This window comes from Otolemur garnettii, unplaced genomic scaffold (genome assembly GCF_000181295.1).
Source record: "Otolemur garnettii isolate 467f Iridium unplaced genomic scaffold, OtoGar3 scaffold00047, whole genome shotgun sequence".
NCBI classification, from domain to species: domain Eukaryota; kingdom Metazoa; phylum Chordata; class Mammalia; order Primates; family Galagidae; genus Otolemur; species Otolemur garnettii.
In genome coordinates this window covers 10,158,801-10,179,931 of record NW_003852442.1, presented here as the reverse complement: position 1 = coordinate 10,179,931, position 21,131 = coordinate 10,158,801, and the positions used below count along the sequence as shown (strand labels likewise).

The 21,131-nt window shown below is 39.9% G+C and overlaps 1 protein-coding gene across 2 annotated transcripts in view; it reads left to right on the top strand.

Annotated features, from left to right (window-relative positions):
- HYDIN (HYDIN, axonemal central pair apparatus protein) overlaps positions 1 to 21,131 on the top strand; it is a 304,707-nt gene that overhangs the window by 6,569 nt on the left and 277,007 nt on the right. For both annotated transcript variants that reach the window (XM_012806119.1, XM_003791377.2), the window contains exons 3-5: positions 395 to 514; positions 3,031 to 3,165; positions 13,288 to 13,487. In XM_012806119.1, the coding sequence (XP_012661573.1) occupies positions 395 to 514; positions 3,031 to 3,165; positions 13,288 to 13,487 (455 nt within the window). The remainder of the gene's footprint in view (positions 1 to 394; positions 515 to 3,030; positions 3,166 to 13,287; positions 13,488 to 21,131) is intronic.

The following is a 21,131-nucleotide window of genomic DNA, read 5'->3' as shown; positions in this document are numbered from 1 at the left end:
CACCACGCCAGTTATCTGTTTTCTCCTGGATTCTAACCAGTAATTCTTAACTATCTTATTAGTTCTCTAGTGTTTCCAAGCAAATATTTCTTGATAGCTTTTCTGGTATTTTCATAGGGGAGTTGGTTCAGATTTCCTCTTTCATAATTACGGGAAATGGAAGTCTAGTGTTGACTTCTAGTGTTGATGTTCTCATTAGCTTAATTTTCTATGTTAAATTGGTGACAATAATCTCACTAAGTATAACTATGAATGTTTATAATGGTTATCCCTTTTTGAGTGTTTTCCATGTTCTTAGTTTTAATATCCACAGGTCTATGTAGTATTTTCTTATCTTTCCCAGTCTTTTTTGCCACTGTGTGACTATATGAATAACTTACTCTTTCAACTACAGTTTTCAGGACTTAACCTGGATCAAACATTATTCCAGCCCTTTCCATCAGAGATTATATTTCAGAACTACACTCCCTGTGAAGTCTATGAAGTTCCACTGGTTTTGAGGAACAATGACAAAGTAAGTATGTTCACTGGGGGAGGTGAACTTCTCCAGTATATGTGAGAGAGGGTTAAGTAAAATTGGATCTTGGAGGATCTTAGAGTTCTTTAATTCGGTAGATTTAGGAAAAAGTAATATGAAGACATGGCCTTTGATTGTAAGCTCGATGAAGACAAGGCTATGTCTGCTTGTTGCTGTGTGTTCAGTCCTTTTACAGTGTCCAACAAAGAGTGAACTCCCAACATGCGCGCTAAATTCTTGTTGAATAAGGGATTGACCAGGTGAACGGCATATGGTTCTCATGTATGACGAGTTGGGCCAGATTTTCACTTAAGACGGGGAAATTACTATTAATATTCGTGTGTTTTTCATTAAAGACACCACTTCCCCAATTCAAGATCTAAACCCTACTCAAAAAAATTGCAGTTGTTGAGTATTTATGTGTGTTTTTATAGTCTGTGATGCATTTATATTCTGTAAATTGTGCCTTAAAAAAAAATGACTTTCCTAAAAAATCTAGATCCCTTTCCTCCTTTTTGGTCTTCTCCCTTCTACATCAGATAGCCTTCAGATTTTGTCTGCAGCTAGTCCTGGAAGGCTTCTCTCACTGCCTGTATCTTGTCTCTTGTCTTCTGTGACGGCAACTGAGGGTTTCTTCTCCAGCCTTGTACCTTTTTCTTCAGAGATAAATTAGAGGTTTATTTCAAGAAAAAGTATTAAATGCCTAAAGATTTTCTTGACATCTAACAGTAATGAAAGAAATAATAATGTATAAGGTCAGCACGCAGCATACTTAAGTGTGAAAAGTAGTCAGATGGGGAGGAAGGTGTCTGAAAGATGCTAAACTTCAGGTGTCAAGACAAGACGGAATACTTACAGGAGTCGAGTCTGTGAGTGCGGAGACAAAAAGTTCTAGCTATAAGAAAAAAGAGGAAATAAGTGAAGACTGTGCAAGAATCCAGAGTAAATGGGAAGACTTGCAGTTGTATTTGAGACAGGAACTCATTAAAGGAATCAGTGATGCCTTTCAGAGATCAATGGGGTGATTTAGTGACAGCAAAGTCAGGCTCTGGAGAAAATGTTTTATTTAGTTCTCTGCTGCAGTAGTGTTAGCAGGAAAAGCTCATGAGACAAGCTAAAGGGGTAGGCAAGGAGGAAAACACCCCAGGGTGTGTAGCGTTGTGTTCCTAGACCTCAGGAAGAGGAGCTTTACATAGATGTGAGGGCTCCATCTTTCACATAGGCCTGCCAGCCAGTTCCGCTCTCATTTCCAATTCCCTTTCCCTTTCTCTAGTATTTTGACTCTTGCTCAGGTGCTTTTTGGCTATTAAAGGCAGAGAGGAGCTAGTCCAAAGGGCCCTTTGGCTACCCCTCCTTGACCCTAAATGAGAAATTCTCATCAGTGGGTATATATGAGCAAGTCAAGGGTAAAAGGCAAGTGTATGCTTTGTCTGCCAGAGGGAAGACAGTTTTCACAGATAACCCGACACCTCTCGGAAAGTTGCAGCCAGAGTGCTGGCTCCATGGAAAGAAGGTCCCCATCTAAGGAATGTCAAGATGCTAACAAGTAGACAGCTTTCTCCAGGCCAGGCAGGCTTGTTGTCCTCAGGGGAGTTACTCCAGGACACGCATGTGGAGTGGCTGATGTAAACCTGCTTCTTTACTTACTTGGTGGTTTCATGAAGAACCACCAGGAGAGATATGGGGCACTGAGGAATGATTTCTGTGCCATTCTCCTTTTATATGCTTCCTCACTGACATGGAGTACAAAAGATGGGGCCTGTCCAGTCATTATTTTTTGGTCTCTCTCACGTACACAGGGTGATAATAAGCTGTGAGCACTCCATAAGCTGGGGTGATTCTACTTGGGGTACAAAAACCCTGACTCCAGGGTCAGACTAATCTGGGTTCCAGCAGGGAACTAAGACATTAGCAAAATGGAGCTGTTTGGAGCTGCTGAGACTGGCCTGGGGGATATCCCACTGTGCTTTTTGATCTTGCTTCTTAGTATGTTTCCTCATTACCATCCCATAGGGTAGAGTGAGGCTGGGACTGGATTGCCAGCCCCGTTGCTTGGTGGAGTATGAAGCTTGAAGGTCACCAGGAGGATGAAAGTGGCATCATGTACAGTAGATGACCCATAGAAGGACTGCAGTCAGTGTGATTTCTTCTCCCGGAGCAGTTCTCAGATTTTAGCAAATCCAACTTAACTCCACCATGGGGGTGAGGTTTTAGCTGATTAGGCAGTTAGCCTTTGAAGATAGTCACATTTAAATAATAAAATGGACAAAGACTTGGAATAATTTTTTGAAAGCAATAAAAATTACAGTTAAAATGTATTGAGTGCTTACTTTGTACAAGATAAGGATAGGTACTACTATCTCTCTTAGTTGAGGAAACTGAATTCTGAATCAAGGTCACATGTTGAGTACGTAGTTGATGGAGATGTCAGTCCATGTTCAACTCTAAAGCCTGTGCTTTTTCTTCTGCTTTTTCACATGCACAATGGCCATCATTGTGTGTTTTCCCTGCAGATTCCAAGACTGGTGAAAGTTGTTGAGGAAAGTTCACCTTACTTTAAAGTAATCAGCCCCAAAGATATTGGACACAAAGTGGCCCCAGGAGTGCCATCCATATTTCGAGTCCTCTTCATGCCAGAGGAGAATAAGGTAATATCAAGAACCTGGTTAAACACTTTCCACTAACAGTGGGTGATTTAATTTTGAACATTCACAAAAATGTTGATGTTGGCGCTGGTGGTGTTGTTGGTATTGAAGGGTGGTTGCGATATTGTCCCTGATGGTACTGATGGGGGTAGTGGTGATGCAGGTGGCGATGGGAGCTCACATGAGAGAAGGGGATGATGCACTGCTGGGAATGAGGAGAGAACTGTCAAACAGTGTTGCCGGCTTATATGAGCTGTAAGTAGCCAGGGTGTAAGAGAGGATAATCTTGCCGGACACGTGCCTCTCCCCGGCCAGTCCCCACCCCAGTATGTTTATATTTGAGTAGATCGCTAGAAAGACACCAAAAAGGAAGAGCTGTAGCACAGATGCAACGAGCTCAGACAAAGGATAAAGATTATAGTTTCTGGAAAGTTTCTGGCCCTTGCTGATTATAGCTTTCATCCCTTGATTCTAACTTGTTTAAGAAAGAGTCCCAAGACCCAGATATGGGTCATAGTATCAGCCTCATTTGTGGCAGATAATGTGGCCAGGACCTAAGGCCCAGATAGGGTTCCCACTCCCCAATAACTAGTAGATAAATGGTCCTCTATAAAATGCTGATTAGCTGTACCTGAGCTCCAGCAAAGAGGATATTACTGAGAGCAGAGACCTGCCTGGTCTGCTTGCACCTGTCTGCACACAAGCAGGCTAGGAAGAGTCTGCATTCAAAAGGAAGAGGCCATTTTCCTTCAGCACCACCATCACTGTAAGGGATCTAGCCCATCCTCATATTCCCCTCAGTCAGAAGGAGCAGGTAAGGGGGCTAAGGGTGGAGGCTTCTTCCCAGCCCTTCTGTAGGGCACAGAATTGTTGGTCAAGTTTTCTTCTCTATGGGCCTAAGTGGGGACTAGTTAGGAGGAGGAGAGAGTTTTACCAGCATGATTGCAGCAGCGAGGATGGAGAACAAGACTTAAATAGGCATAACAAAATATAGGCTGTATACAATGTTAATAGCCTGTGTGCTTATCTGCACTGCACCATCATGGCTGGAATCAGGAGCATGCAGAGGAGTCAGCCACACCAGCTGGGGTCTCTGCCTCTCCACCACCAATACTAGCTGCTGTAAATGTCCTTCCCAGTTCAGTATTCCTGCTACTGTTGCCATTGTTACTATTTTTTTGAAGAGCAGGGATAGAGAATTTAATGTGGTCTGTTAAGCATGTACTCATAGTAAGTGGCTAAAAACTCCATCATAATAATACTGCTGTTATTATTTTGCACTTTGTGGTGTTACTATTTATATCTTGGGTTGTGTTTATGGACTTGTCATTTTGTTTGAAGTAATACTGAAATAACTAAAAAGATAAATAATTCCAGATGTTGGGATTTTTGGTATATATTGTAGACGTCACTCTTTCTCTCTCTCCTGGAGGTTCTAAAAACTGTTTCTGAAGAGAATGATCTTTGGATTTAGTTTGGATATTAGATTCCTATACTGTTATTTCTGTAGGAAGCTGATTAGAAGACTTTGTGGGACTTGAAATACAAAGCATGACAGATATCAGGGAGCGGGGTTTTGTTATTTCTTTTTTCTGTGCTGGACAAAATATGTCTTCTGTTGGGTAATATTGTTTTACCTATACGTAGTTTGGCTGAGAAGGGATACATGAGGCTTTTGAGGGGATGGAATGTTCCATATTGTGATAGGTATATGATTACATTTATGGCTGAATTCATTTGTCAAAATTATACATTTAATATTTGTGTTTATACACATACAAATACAATAGAGGAGGTAGTGAGTGGATGTGTAGATAAAACCAGAATAAAAGAATGTTAATAATTGTTGAATCTGGGCGATGGGTATAATAACCCCTAATATTTGGGTGTTTGTTACACTATTCTGCTTTAAACTTTCCACAATCAAAACCTAAAGAAAAGAGAATGAGAGAAAGAAAGAGATGGAGAGAGAGATTTTATTACTTCTTGTGTATACAGTGAGTAAGTAGTTGAAATGTATTTTAGCTATATTGGTATTTACTATGTAAATACGAAAGGCTACATTTCCCTTGAGGATTGCAGCTTGCCTATATTTTGTGGCTGTTTATTTTACTGCTAGCTCTTTTATTCTCTCTTACCATTCCATTTATCCAACATTGTATATCTATTGGGAAACTCCTAATTTAAAAAATAAACTAATTTGGGCAGCACCCATAGCTCAGTGGGTAGGGCACTGGCCACATACACTGAGGCTGTTGGGTTTGAGCCCAGCACAGGCCTGCTAAACAACAATGACAACTGCAACAAAAAAATAGCCGGGTGTAGTGGCAGGCGCATGTAGTCCCATCTACTTGGGAGGCTGAGGCAGAAGAATCACTTAAGTCCAAGTCTGAGGTTGCTATAAGCTGTGACGCCACAGCACCCTACCAAGGGCAACATAGTCAGACTCTGTCTCAAAAAAAAAAAAAAAAAAAAAATTAACTAAGTTAAATGTTGTTCTACTGATCCTTTATCTAAATATTTTGAAAGTTATCCTGAATGTATGAGGAGACATAGTGAGAATCATGGTTACAGATGAAGAAATTAGCAAGCCAGTTTTGATTACATTAAGTAAGATTTTGTGTTGGACATGGACTCTAAGCTCTGTGTAACTTATAAAATTCATTTTTCTAGAGGCAAGAGTTCTTTTCTCCTTTTGCTGGCTAAGACTAGTACTTGGTGTCTGTAATCACCCTCACTGTTGGGAAGTCGACAGGGCCATGGGCAGAATGACCAGTGAGGGTCAGGGGTGCTGTCTTCTGGGCTGCTCCAGAATGCAGCCGAGGAGTGACTAAGGCCACATTTATTTTAGGAAAAATAAAAGTCAATCATCGCACTGTGTCGTTGTTTCTTCACTCTGGCAAATTGATAGCCAGAGTACACACATTTTTTCCCTCTTCCTTATCCCCTGCTGATCTGAGCACACTCCATTCTCATTTACCCTTCTCACATCTGGAGGGTGAGATATGTAAATTGTAGCATGCCACAGTTAATAAGCCAGTCCTCTTGCAATTGGATTTTCGGCACCCATGTATATTAGCACGTCGAAGATGATAATGCAATTTATATTTTTTTCCCTGTCATCTATTAATCTGGCTTCCTGGGGATAGAACTTGTTAAGAATGCCAAATACTCAGAAAACAGGTGCAGCAAATTCATTTTGGCTTTCCTTATCTCTCTTCATACAGACTTTTGAAAAACTGATTTGTTATGTCATTAATCTAACAATCCCAGCGTCCAGATCATGCACTGTGGAAATCTAATAGTCAATGTTATCATAAAGTAACACTGTAAAATCCCAAAGCCTGACATTTTTCTTGACCTCTTAAATTTGTATATTTACTATTAAAATGAGAATGAAAAATAGTAGGCTTTTGTGGGACTGCAAAACAGAGTACTTCCTGGAGAAAAGCACCAGTATTGTCATGCGGAAATGGCGGCATGCTTTGGAGAAAGCTGCAGTGATACACTTGGATTGCTCAGTTATGTTTGAAGAAAATTTCTAATTTGTTGTCCAAATGGTTTTTCTGGCTTGTTACTATGAAATTTAAAAATTGTAGTCTAAGAAGAATAGAAAATGTGAATATGTTTTCTGTTGCCGGCATTTTGAATTAAAATGCAGGTATCATAAAATTTTCTGCGATCAATAATTTTTGTTGGCAAAACTAATGACCAGGATTTTATTGTCCTCCTGCCTGGAATCATCCCTCCCCAGTTGTAGTCTGATCACCCCTGAAACCCCGGTGCTTACTTAGCACTGTACCCACATAGGAAGGGCTCAGTAAGTATTTAAATAAGTAAGGAAAAGTTCATCTCAAAATATAAAGAAGTTTCTTCAACTTGAAGATGGCCTAAAGGTGACAAAAGCTTATAAAAAGAGCTAAAATACCTTCTTGTGTCATGAACGTGTTAGATGTTAACTTTTTCTTTGTCACTTCAACCAGGAAAAAGATGTCTAACACGAGTGCTTCTCCATTGGTTTCGTACCTTCAGTGAGTCACATGGTTCACTACTTCTTAGCTTTCTGGACTTGATAAATATCATTTGAAAATAGGGCTAATGAGGATCTTAGAAATTCTCTTTATGAAGAACTTAATAGCTTAGTATCCGAATAAAGAATTAAAATGAATGATGTTCTGTCACTCTTCGCCAGGCCTATTCTATGAGCCGGGATCTAATGGAGAATAGAACAAGTTTTGAGCTTCATGGAGCTTATGCTCCAGGATGAAAAAATAAGCAAATACCTAATTTAATGTCAGACGTTGACATAATAGAGGATAGAGAATTATGGGGGCTCTGTTTTCTTTTCATAGAGGGGCCAGGGAAGGTTTCTCCACTGAGGTGACACTGGGCAGAGAACGAATTTAGGCCATGCAAATATGTGAGAAAACTGCCAAATTTAGGCCATGCAAATATGTGAGAAAAGGGCCGTCTAGGAGAGAGATCAGTGAGTACAAAGGCCCTGGGGCAGAAATATGCCCAGCAGCAGGCTCAGGAAAGTACCAGCAGCCGCTGAACAGTGGAAGCTGCTGGGAAAATAATAGGGCGCAGAAGGCAAGCTTGTGAAGGATCTTTGAAGCCATGAAAAATGGGATAGGAAGCCACCATAAAGTACTTAAAATGCTTTTATTATTGAAGCTTTCATTCATAACTAAAGGTAGAGCAGAACAGTGAACGTTATCACTCAGCTCTTCAGATTATTAGCACACAGCCTGTCTGGATTCATCTGTCCTTCCCTGGCCCCAGCAGATTTTGAAGCAAGTCTTGTACTTCATATTATTTTATCTGTAAATACTTCATTATTTGTCTCTCTTGAAGTTGGCATAACCACGGTACCATTATCACACCTATAAATGGCAGTCGCTCCTTCATATCATCAGCTATCCAATCAGTAGTCAGCTCTTCCCAACTAAGTCATAATTTTTTAAGTTGATTTTGTTAAATTAAGATCCAGACAAGATTTGCTGGTTGCAGCCAATCAGATTGTTTAGAACCATCTTCTGTCCTATTGCCTATAAACTGGTAATTAGATCTTGGTTAGACTTACGTTTAAGTTTTGTTTTTGTTTTTGTAAGAATCCGTCATCTGTGATGTGGGTACTTCCTATGGTATCACATCAAGAATCAAGAGGCACAAAATATCTATTGTCATATTTTGTTTTTTATAATAATCTAGTAAGGATCATCACCTAGATCATTGAGGGTTAAATTTCTAATTCTATAATTTGTTTTTGCACTTACTGGCTGGAATTATCTTAAAAACAACAATAACAACAACACAACTTTTCTTCCTCAACTGTTCAGCTACCCTGAGGGATGGCTCACCGAGTATTAAATTTGCCAAGTGCTACACATATGTGGTGTCACTGGTGTTGCCATTCCTCCCTCCAGTTTAGAAGTGGAGAAAAGGCACAAAGAGGATGCAAGAGCATAACCACCCTGGCCTTGCCCCTCTCTGCTGCAGAGTGGAGAGCTGCAGTGAAGACATCATTTCCCTTTGCCTAGGACTTGAGAGGACAGAAGGATGCATGTGTGCTTGGGGCCAATGAGAATCAACATCCATTCTTTTCACTTCCCAGAAAGTCCTGTCTGCCATTGGCACACTTGCTGCTGGTTTGGAAGAATGGCAGTTTGGAAGGAAAGCTAATGACAAAAAAATGGTTTGGAAGTTTCATCTGGAGAGCATTTTCATTCAGGCTAGCATTTAAGGACATAAAGTAATTCATGGCTAAGTTTCTCATAGTAGAGAGGAAAGAGCTCAGAATAAGTATTTTGGCTTTCAATGGTGACCCAATAGCTCTGGATCTAAGTACATCAACTGAAGTAATTCCTTGGCTTGCAGGCTGACAGAGCTTCCCAATTCATAACGTCTGAACTGATTTTAAGCCAGTCAAGCAATGTATAATGGTATTACCATTATAGATCCAGTAGATCAAGGTATTACGTGATCTAATATAATCATTTTAGATGTCTAACTTCAGAGATTAAGACACATTTTAAAGGAAGTGTTTAAATAACTCTCTTTATATTTTTTTGTGGGTGTGTGGCTTGATTATGAAAAAAATACATAATTCTGATTAAACCTCAAACCTTGAAAAGGCTTGAAAACATCCCTTCAGTATTTCAATTAGTCTCCTAAACTATTTTCAGCTGTCTTACATTTTTTATGGAACAGGCAGAGGAGATGTGAATTTGGAATAAAATAAGACAAAACACTGCGGGATCTCCTCTCCTCTTGGACTCGGCAGCATCTTCTGTTCTTTCTTTTAGCATCTCAGTTAATATTGTTTTCACATGTGTCAGGTGCTTTCCAGTTTATAATTCTCAACAAAACCTGTGCTGGCTGGATTCCTTCTCCGAAGAAAAAGTGAAAACAGTGCTTATCTCTTTGGGATTCTGTTATAATCAGACTAGACTGTTGCATTATTGAGTTCTGGGGTATTTTCTAAAATCAAGTATGCTTAGAGCTGTTCGTACTTCTCAGCGTCTGGATAACATAATTTCGGAGCCTGGCATTGCTATCTAGAAACCAGAATCAGTTGCATAGGTATGAGTCTAACAACTCAATTTCAATAAATTTCGTGCATACTGTCCATTAATTTTTATTACTCTTGCCTTAGGGCTTTTATGTTTGCAGTTTCCCTTGCCAGGAACACTGTGTTCCTAGATCTCATCTGCCTGGCTCCTTTTGCTGTTCAGGTCTCCAACCAAAGGTCACCTCCTCAGTGAGGACTCTTTGGTTATTCTAAACTAAAGCATCCCTGTCCCATATAATCCCTTTACTGTGTTTTATTTTCTTCAATGCCCTCGTCACTCTCTGAAATTATCTTGATCTATTTTTGTTGTTGTCACCAGTATTATTGTGAAATATTTCCTATATATCATACACAAATCATTGCATTTAATACAAAAGTTGACTACAGCTAACACTGACTGAGCCCCTCTCACCAAACAACAGCACTTGCCCTCACCCCTTCAGGTCCATGTCACTTCTTGTCCGGACAGTTGCAGTGGCTTCCTAACTGGCCTCCTTCCACCCATTACAGTCTCCTTAGTCTGTTGCTGCACAGTAGCTAGTGCCTTCTCAAAAATGTAGCCCAGGTTATATCATGATCAGCTTTCAGCATCAGGAATGCACTCATCCAGACTCAGGTCCTAACAATGGCCTAGAAGATGCAGTGAGATCCTGCCCACGCCACCTCTCTCCCTTGCTCTGCTTTGAATTCAGGCTCCAAATCACGCTCCAGAGAGTGATCCACCCACATAGGTTCATCTCTCACCTCTCAGGTCTGCTGAAGTATCACCTCTCACAGAAACCCTTCAGAAAAGGCCCCCTGTGAAAGAGCTCTCCTGCCACTCTGTCTCCGCATTGTGCCTGGTTTCTCATCTCTCATCTCTACCCACCATTTCATTGCTCAGTGTCCTTCATTCAGCAAATATTAGTTGAATGTTTGCTAAGTAGTAGATCTTGTTTTAGGCACTGGGTATACCAAAAGCAAGAAGAAAGGCAAGATTCCTGTTGACAGGGTGATTCTAGGGGGAGACACACTAAACTCAGTATGTAGGTAGGGTAGATAACACACTAGATGGCTTTGGGGAAGACCAAAGGAGGATGGAAGGCCAGGGAGCAATGGAGCAGGAGAGGGAGAGGTAAGCTGGAAATAGGGTAGCCGGGGGCCCTCAGTGAGATAGTGGACAACTCTGACAGTCCTGGGAGATAAGGGGGTGAGGGAAAGAGATGACACCATGTGCAAAGACTCTGCAGGAGAAGAACAAGGGGACAAGAGGAGATGTGGTCAGAGAAATAACAGGGGTGCCAGGCCATGGGGCCTTCACAAGCATGCCAGCCTCAGCCGGGGTGCTTTTGAGCAGAAGAGCAGCCTGTGCTAATTTACATTTTAACTGGAGCCCTCTGGCCCTTGGGCAAAAAACGTGATTGTAGGAGAGCAAGGATTGAAATAGAGTCTCAGGAGTTACCCCAGGCAAAGTTGGAATGGCTAGGACCAGGTGGCAGGGGTGAGAGATGGGGAGCAGCAATTGCAGTCTTGATATATTTTGAAGGTGGGTTCTAAAGGATTTACCAAGAAATTGAGGAACATAGCATCAAGGATGCCTCTTCCAGGATTTTAAATTCAGGCCATGGGAAGGCTAGAGAGGCTGGGTCTAAGACTAAGGGGCTGAGCAGGAATGGGGCTGGGGAGCAGAGAGGGTCAGACGCAGGATCTTAGCTGGCCACATGGAGCCTTTGTGGGTGCTAGAAAAAGGTCCCTCCGCTTAGCTGATGCAGCTGTAACCAGCTGTGGGCTGGACTTCAACCCCTATTCCTGCCTCTCGGTAGGGAGTCTTGATACAGTGGTAGGCAGTGGCATTCACTGGGGACTTTGTTTTGAGACATGATGACTTTACGTCAAGTGAGGTGCTGACTGTGCAGTTGGGTAAGTTTGGAATTCCGGCAGCAGAGAGAACTTCAGGTTTAAAGGCGGTTCATGGGTCATCCCTCATTATTTTGTCTTTGTAGTTATTTATAAATGAAATGCATTGTGCATTATCCCTCCTTTGTTCATCTGCTCATCTCCTCCATCCTAAGTAACCTGGAAGAGGGCCACGACCATGTCTACGCTTCCTAACCAGCTGTATTTCTAGACCTGACACCAAGCTGGCACCTGGACGCTTGATAAACATGTCTGAATGAGTACAGTAATTGGGGATGCCACTGCTTCACACTTGCTCATGAACTCAAGTGTGGGGCCAGGTCTGTATGCTGTACAGTCTCATTTCCACTCTATGCCTGAAGTCTGAAGAGAGATTTTTTTAAAACCTCCATCACTTATTACTATTTACTGCATGATTGCCAAAAGGAAATTTAAACTCAAGGTGACTTTATATTTATCAAAACTGCCTTGCAGCCAAAATGGTGGGAAAACTTAAATAAAAACAAACCTGGGTTAGATAACAAGTTTCTTACATGTTGGCTTCTGAGCTTTTGGATTATTTTCGAGGGAACTGTTAACACTTGCCTCCTACATTTAGTTTTGCTTATTGAGGAGGGTTCACTTTTAACTTTCCCTTTGCTATATTGCAGGTAAGCATTCTATTTCTATCTTCTCAGATGACAGAACAACTTTATTCAGTATTTACGTTGCATTTAGACTGAAGACTGGGAAATACTGATGCCTGGGGCTTCGGCCTTTTATTTGGAGTGGTTAGTAAAAGCTTTTCACAGGAGGTGAAGTTTAAACTGAGCTATGTATCAGTTCCCTATTGCTATATAAGAACAGACTACCCCAAAATACAGTGCCTTGGAATAATAAACATTTATTGCTGCTCACAGACTGTAGTTCAAATGTGTGGTCTTCTAGTCTTCCCTGGGTCCACTCATGCATTGGATAGGCAGCTGTGCTCATCCTGGCAGGGGTGGGGAGGGCCACTGTCACATATCTAGACTGGTCTAGCATGGTCCTGGATGGCACATGTGGGCTCACATGCTACAGTAAGCTAGAAGGCTTACTCACGTGCCAATGGCAGTATTCCAAGAGCAAGATTGGAAATTCCCAAAGTTTCTTGAAGGCTCAGCTTAAAACTGATATAACATAACTTATGTCACCTTCTATAGCTCACAGCAAAGGAGATCCACTCTGGATGGAGGAGCTGCAAATTCACGTTCCAAGTACAGGCCTAGGGAGGTCATTAATTAGAATCATCATTCTATCACATAGGCTTAAAGGATAAGTAGGGTTTAGAAGGAAGATGTGAGGGAACTGTTGTAACCCTCCTTTGAGCTGAAGAGGAATGTGCCTTGCCTGTCACTGTCTCTCACCCTACATCCCTAATATCTGGGAAATACATGGATCATGAACTTCTCTACTGGCCCATGGGTTTTAATGCTTGACCTGTTCTCTCACCCTCAGAAAAGAGAATCTTATTAAAAGTACATCCATAATTGTCTTGAGAAGTTTTTGTGGATTTCCACTAAGTTGTTTTGCAGAATCCCTGGCATACAACCAGGCACAGTTCTGTATTTTTCTTGCACAGTTCTCTTTATTGTGTTGGGTTTTCTATAAATAATGATTGTATACTTCCCTTGTAGGATTACACCCATATGTTGACCTGTGTTACTGAAAGAGAAAAGTTTCTTATACCCATCAAAGCTAGAGGTGCACGAGCCATCCTAGATTTTCCAGACAAGCTGAATTTTTCCACTTGCCCTGTCAAATACAGCACCCAGAAGATTCTGCTGGTACGAAACATTGGCAAAAAAGATGCTGTGTTTCACATCAAAACAGACAGGTATATATTCCTTTAGCTCTCATTTTTGATTGGTTATAGCTAAATCTAGTCCCAGCACAAGTAATTTTCTAGAATAGCGTTATAGGTGGAACTGCTTGTTATAATCTTTAATTGCAAAGATGGGAGTCCTCACTGAGGTAGGGTAGACTTCTTAATCCTTAGAGAAAACTAAAACTAAAGGTTTAATGTCTTATGTCCATTTTTTTTCTAAATCTTCTTACTTGTTTTGTTGGTTTTTTTTTTTTAAATGCCAACTAGAAGTGCTTCTTTTATTATAGAGAATGGCCCATGAGAATTTATAAAAAAGCAAATTCATTTTGACCGAGAATAACTGTCTTGATAGGTTTGCAATTGCTGTTATAACAAATTACCACAAAGTTAGTGTCTTTAAATAACACATATTTATTATGTTTTAATAGGTAAGACATTCACTAGGCTAAAAAACAAAGCAATAGCAGGGCTATGCTCCTTTTTGGAAGCTTAAGGGGAGAATATAGTTCCTTGCATTTCTAGCATCTAGGGGCCATCCACATTCCTTGTTCTAGCTCCTCAGTGTTCTCATCTGAAAAATAGGAAAAAGTATACTAGCCACTTCATGGAGTTGAGGTGACGATAACAGACATAAATTCCTGGAACATAGCAATTGGCATGTAATAAGTGTTTGCTCTTTATTTTTTTCTTCAAATGAGCTAATGCCAGTGTGGTAGGCAGAATGATGGCCCTTCAGATATGTCTACGTCCTAATCCCCAGAGCCTGTCACTGTAATATTACATGGCAAAGGGGGATGAAAGTTGTAGATGTAATTAAGGTTGCTGATCAGTTGATGTTAAAATCAAGAGGCTATCATGAACTCTCTGGTTAGGCCCAATGTAATCATAATGGTTTTTAAAAATAGAAAAGGAAAGCAGAAAAGGAGGTTAGAGGGTGAGATGTCTGCTATTGCCTGCTATGAAGATGAGAAAACTGAGGGGTAGAGAGGTTACATCACTTTTCAAGAGCACAGAGCTAGTAAGAATGGTGAGACAACCCTGCTCTCAAGAAACTCTCTTATAATATGGGAAAGAACAACTTGTTATGGAACATGAGAACAGTGGCTGACCAGTGGGGCCTTAGCAAGAATGACCTGTTTGGGAAAACAGGAAGCAGGGAATCAAGTTTTCTTTACAAACTTTTAAAAAATGGTGTGGATATTTTTCTAGATCTAATCTAATCTATCTGTGGATTCCTTTGCTTATTTAAGGATACATCTCCCTAGATAGGATTAGCATTTGCTTCCTCCTGGCTCCCAAAGATTAGGATGCTATAGAATACTCTCTTGGTAATTTCTATCTGCCTCCAGCCCCAGACTGGTAGTCTATATGCAAACTCTAAACCTACACAAGTCCAAAGTCCTGAGAGGCTCTGTTCCCCTGACTTACTCCTTTGGCTGATGAGAGAATGTTTTGTTGGCCTTCCAAGTTTCTCAGGTTTATATGGGGATTTGGTACCAGTGCCCTGGCTTGACTATCTCAAGGCCTTGTCTCCTGCTCCAGAGAAACCCACGCTACCATAGGTTACTGGGAACCCAAGGCAGACCTAGCATTAGCTCAGTGGCTTCCTGCTATGGATCTCAGTGTCCTTTTTGTTGTGGGATCTCATGAGGTTTCATTATTTTTGTGCATGCTCAACTATACATTTATGTAAGTTATATTTTATCAAGTCTTTCTAGGTATTCTCTGGTGGAAGAGTTTTCAAGTTACCTATTGCACCATATTGTAGGAGCACGGTTGCCATATTGCAGGTTAAGGGCACATCCTTTGAGAGGAAATTTGTGTGTATTCTTCTAAGTATACTAGGAGAATCATTGTCTCTGGACTATTTTATGTATATCCACATTCCTTTCTTGTATTATATTACTCCTGGCTGAAAAACCATCTTTAATATTTCTTATAGCAAAATCTGTAAATTCTCTCAGTTTTAGTCTATCTGGAAACAAATTTTTTTCTTCATTTTTGAAATATTTTTTCCACAATATAGAATTTGGGGTCAACAATTATATATATATACACCATTTTTTTTTCAGTACCTTAGGATGCCACTCAACTGTCCTTTGGTTTACATTTTTCTAATGAGAAGTCTGCTGTATTTCTTATCTTTGTTCTTACATATGTAATTATCTCTTTTCTTGGGCAGTTTTCATGATTTTGTCTTTGTATTTGGTTTTTAACTATTCAAATATGATGTGTCTAAGTGCAAGTTTTTGGGTTTTTGTTGTGCTTTTTGTTTTAAGAGTTTTGCTTTTGTTTGGTTTTGGTTTTAATGCTATCTGATGTTCTCTAAACTTCCTGGACCTTTCATTATTTTTGGAAAATCTCAGATATTATCTCTTTAAATATTTACTATGCTCCATCCTTTTCTACTTTTCTTCTGCTTGTAGGGAAGTTTTGCCTGCTGCAGATGAAAGCCACAGATGAAGCAGTATGTGTATCTCCCTTGGGGACCAGAGGTTATCCCTCTTTAGACTTCAGGCTGTTTGCCCTGCAACTTTAGCTCTCTGACAAGCTCAAGAAAGTCATGATTTTGTTATATATCTGACTTTTTGTCATTGTTAGTGTGAGAGAAACACTCTTTCCAGCTTACTATATCCTAGGTGGAAGCAAGAGTCTAAACCACTTTAAATAATCATCAAAAGCAAAGGAAAACTTTTTTTTGGAAAGTAGCAACTCCTGACATGGTTCATAAGTGATAGTACAGCCTTTGTCTTTTGTCTCACAGTGAGTCTCCTACACAGTAGAGCCTCCATAGTTGGCCACTTCTCTGCATTGACCACCTTAGGTTAACCTAATTTTCATGGACTTGACAAGCACCATATACTCAATGGAAGTTCCTTATGTTGACCACCTCTGTATGTTGGCCAGTTTGTGACAGTCACTAGGGTGGTCAATTTACAGAAGTGCTACTGTATTTTGATTGAGAGAGAAAAAAAGCAGGTTATTCAGCTGGTTCACCATGACTTAGAAAGAACCCATTTTTTTCAATTAAAAAAAATGGTCTCCTACAACCACCATTCATAATACACATTTAAAACTTCTTGTTATGTTGACATTTTTTTCTATGAAGAAAAGAACCCACTTGAGGTGTAAAGACAAGTATAGGCAGCGCATCTTCATGAACTGTCTGGATAAATCTTAAAAACTACATATAAATGGCAATTTCTTACATATTAGATTCATGTAGATGTGAAACAAAATTACTTGACAGATTTAATAGTATGACTGTTAGATGGTGTTCTTTCTCGGGGAGAGAAGGACGGCTTGGCCGCGGGTGCAAGCTCGCTCCTAGAATTGTATAAGAGCAAGAAACGACTACATACTTTTAGATAGCATGTAGCAAAATGTCTTTATTTTCTACTCTCTTTTATTGGGAGCTAGTCATGTACACCACATTGATCAATAATCCTAACATCCTCTATTCTTATCTTAAACCATAGAAAAGAAAGAAAATCCGGGAAAGTGAGATAGCCATCATAAGATTAGCCTAAAGAAAGAAAGTCTGGGAAAGTAAGACAACCATCTTAAGACTAGCCTCAGGCTGTTCCTCTCTGAAATCCTAAAAGAACTATACATTATCTGACTTCTGTTGTTAAAGTTAAAGGTTAGGATAAACAGGGGAGTAAAACCTTTTTCTTCTATGTACGCAATTAAATTTCCGAGAAACAGGCTCTATGACTGTTTTCTTATGGTTTGGAGACCCTGCAGTTATGATGGTGTGTTTTGCTCACATCATTATGATGGAATTTTTCATTTCACTCACATCAACCTTTGAATCATGTCCCCTGCACAGATGGGTCATTTCAACCCTTATCTGGCAGGCTGACTTGACTGCACAGTTAGGGTTCCATGTAGGAGGTTGTTAGGCCTTGCCTGCAGGTCCCCACTGTGCTTTCCCAGGTCACTTAGGGCCTCCACAAAAGCGCATAGTACTCGCAAGTCTTTTCGCTCAGTTTCTGGAATTAAAAGAGTCCATTTCATTTAATTTTTGTGGTAGTCTACCCCACATGTGGCATTGCAGAAAAAGGTCTAAAAATTTGTCCATATAACTGTGAATGTGAATCATCACCTTTTCTTAATTTACCTAAAATATTCTAAGGTAAAATGGGGAGCCAACTCAAGGACTAGCCAGGAATCACAAACACATTAGCGTCTCTGGTCCAATATTCCAGTTTACAAATGAAGGAAGTAAGGTCTGAGAAGGAGCATGATTTACCAAAGTTAAACCTGGATTGGAACAAAGATGGGCCAGTTCTGGGCTCATTTGCCCTCAGATCCATTTCTTGCCCTTCCTCTGCTCAGTGTCATAGGGCGCTATGTTAGGCTTCTCAGCCTTCCCAGGCACCCAGCTCAGCTGGACTCCAGCTGGGAATGACCAGTCAGGGGACTAGAAAGAGACTGGAGGGTAGAAAGAAGAGAGAAGCTGGGTTATTTCTTTTCCTTCCTCCTTGTCTTCAGTAGTGTCTCTAGCAGTAGTTGCATCTCCTCTATAGTTCCAGCTATGATCAGACTAGACTGCCATGGTTCTAGCTTCTGACAGATTATCCTGATCTCTAAGACCTAGTAACATTTCCTCTTCTCCTTTTGTCTCCAGCCCAAGGGTAAGAATGGCTAACTGTTGTTACTAATCCCAACACCATCTTAAGTTGGGTTTCTCTTCTTTTCCATCTTCTGTATAACCAAGTCTCTAATCAATTAAATTCCCTACTTACAAATATGTTTGTTTTCCTGTTTAATAGTAGTTTTATGATCTTTCCACAAAAATGCTTGTGTTCAAACCTTGTCATCAATTGTATAAGCTTCTATAAATCCTTCCAATCAATCCCTTTTCTGTTCACATTAGCCACAGTTGGCTTCTATTATTTGCAACTGAGAACATTGGTGGCGAAATGGGAAAGGATATGGTTCGATTTGTGGTCACATCATATTGAATCAGAATCCCTGGGGAGATCCCCTAACAAGTATCCATTCTAAAAACCCCAGAGATGATTCTGTTACCCTGAACAGGGTTGTTCAGTTAACCATGTCTATTAACCATGACTGTGACTGTTAATAGACATGGTGGAACAATGGATGTATTTGAGAATTTGGATTCAAAAGCTCAGAGTCTACTTTTGGTCCTGCCACTCTTAGTGTCAATAAACAGCTAGAAACAGTATCTCACAGGAAATTGTTTAAAACCAGATCTTTTTCTCTCCTTGAAATAATGGTTTAATTAATAGTTACATTTTTTAAATGGTTAGGTACATGTAAATTATAAAGACTAAAACTTTTTGTACATGACTCTTGCCCCATTGCAATGTGAGCTTCTCAAATGCAAAGATTGTATCTAACTCCTTTCATTTATATGTACTCAGCATCTAGTAAAGTGTCTAGAATAAATAAGCACTCAATAAATGTTTATAGAACACCTAACTAACAGTATATCACAAAGGGAAGGCTACAACTATAAACCTCTACAATAAAATTTTTAAAAACATGATCCAAGTACTATAAAATAAGCATAATATTTTTTACACTAATAAAAGGAGCTGCAATGTGCTATAAAATATACAGAGAACATAAACAATTACTGTTCAACTTAAGTACAAATTTGACCTAGAACTCTAGTAGGTATCAGAATAACTTTGACTATTAAAGCAGGATTAATTTTGGATGATGAAATAGAGAGGATTAGGAAGCAATTTCAAAATCTAAACTCTAAAGGTAGAAATTAAATGAGAAAGACTCTCTGAAGAAAAATACTAATATCATATTCAATATTTAATATGATAGGACCAATATTTATTCTTGTGCTAAAATATTGAATCATTTGGATGGAATAGTTTTGGTTCTTAAGAGAAGCTCATAATCAGGAAAAAAAACCTCAAATCTTTCTCATGGCTCATGATTTGTCACAAAACCAAGTTCCCTCTATAACTATTTGGTATTAATAAGGAGATGATATAAAACCAAACGTTTTGATAGACTAAACCAACCTTATACCCTTGAGGATAAATACATTTTACTACTTTGTAAGAGCATTTTCTGATACTTGATATTTTACAGTCTGTTCTGCCTGTCTGCATTTAGTAAAATGAAATACAAAATCAAATTATAGACAACATGCAAGTACCAAAATTGAACTCATTCTACCCAGTTGACGTGCAATTTATTGAGAAAGCTTAGCAGTTCTAAGTAACAATGGCAATCCCAAGTGATTATCTAACTTATGAAGAAGTTTGATTGGTGTAATCAAAACCCAACAGTTAGCAAGTTAGCACAAAAGGAGAATATCTGTTACCACTCTATGGAATTTGGATTCCTAAAGGTCATAGAGGTGGGAACTAATGTCCCCTTATTGGTAATAAATTAGCTTAGGTTCTGCAATGTAATAATATCCAATTCATTTCAAAACTATTCTTTTGCTACCAAGACATGTTCAAAAAGAAAATGAAAGCACAGTACAGGGCTGGGTTAAGCACTTTCAGGAGGAGTACAGCATGTGGGCAATGATGGCTATCCCGAGGTAGTCCTAGCAGTTCTGGATTGTCTAGGTGTGGGGCACAGTCTGGTGAGAAAAGAGAGCAGATGCAGTTCTGGGGGGAAACTGTAGGTGAAGAGAGCTCTCCTACCCCATCTCACTCCAGCACTGACTTGGGATGTTACAGGCACATAGGATATTTGAACAGATGTCTGTGCATAAAGAGAATGTAAAAATCAGTTAGGAACAGATTGCATAGGACCTTGAATGCCTACGATTTTGAACCTGAGTGCATGGATAATGAGGACCACCAAAGATGTTTGAACAAGAAATTGATGTGTTATGACCTCTATGTGGTTTTTACACTCTCTCTAGAGCAGTGCAGAGGGTTGAAAGAAGAATGATAAAAGCTTGAACTCATGTAAACAGTCAGACTCATTCCTGGGCTCATCTTCCAGCATCTTGGGGATACCACTGAAGGAGATAAAAACAGAAATAAGAAAAATAATAATAAATGCTTATATAGCACTAGGTGCCAGGCATTGCTCTAAGCACTTTACCCTTGTCACCTTTGTGAAACCTCATTGTAACCCTATGAAATTGGTGGTGTTGTTACCCTCCTTTACACATGAGGAAATGAAGGTTGACTTGCCCCAGGTCATGGTGAAGCTGAGTTTTGAACTTACTCAGTTACCTCTAGAGTCCAGGCTGGTAATACTGCCCCAGAGTGCCACTATAGCAATGCCTGGGGTTCACAAGAGGATTGGTGCTATAGTTTCCAGGATGGAACACAGAAAAGAAGTAGGAAAATCAAGAAGTGAAAGGAGAGGAGGTCAAGTAGAAAGTACCAGATGATCTACCTCTTTATGATTTAATTTAAAAAAAGAAAGAAAGAAAGTACCAGAGAAAAGAAACAATCGCCCAAGGTGGGAGGCCCCGAGTTCCCTTAGGAATAATCTCAGGCACAACTAGTGCTACCCTTAATGAAAAGTCTGTACCCTCATAACAGAAGGCTTAGGTTTTCTGCAATTGATTTCATCATCTAAGGGAAGATTGAAGGAATGATGACTCTAAAAACTTGTGATGGAAGTAAATAATCAGAAACAACTTGGTCTGCCAGATACGTTGCACAATACATTACTTTGAAAAAC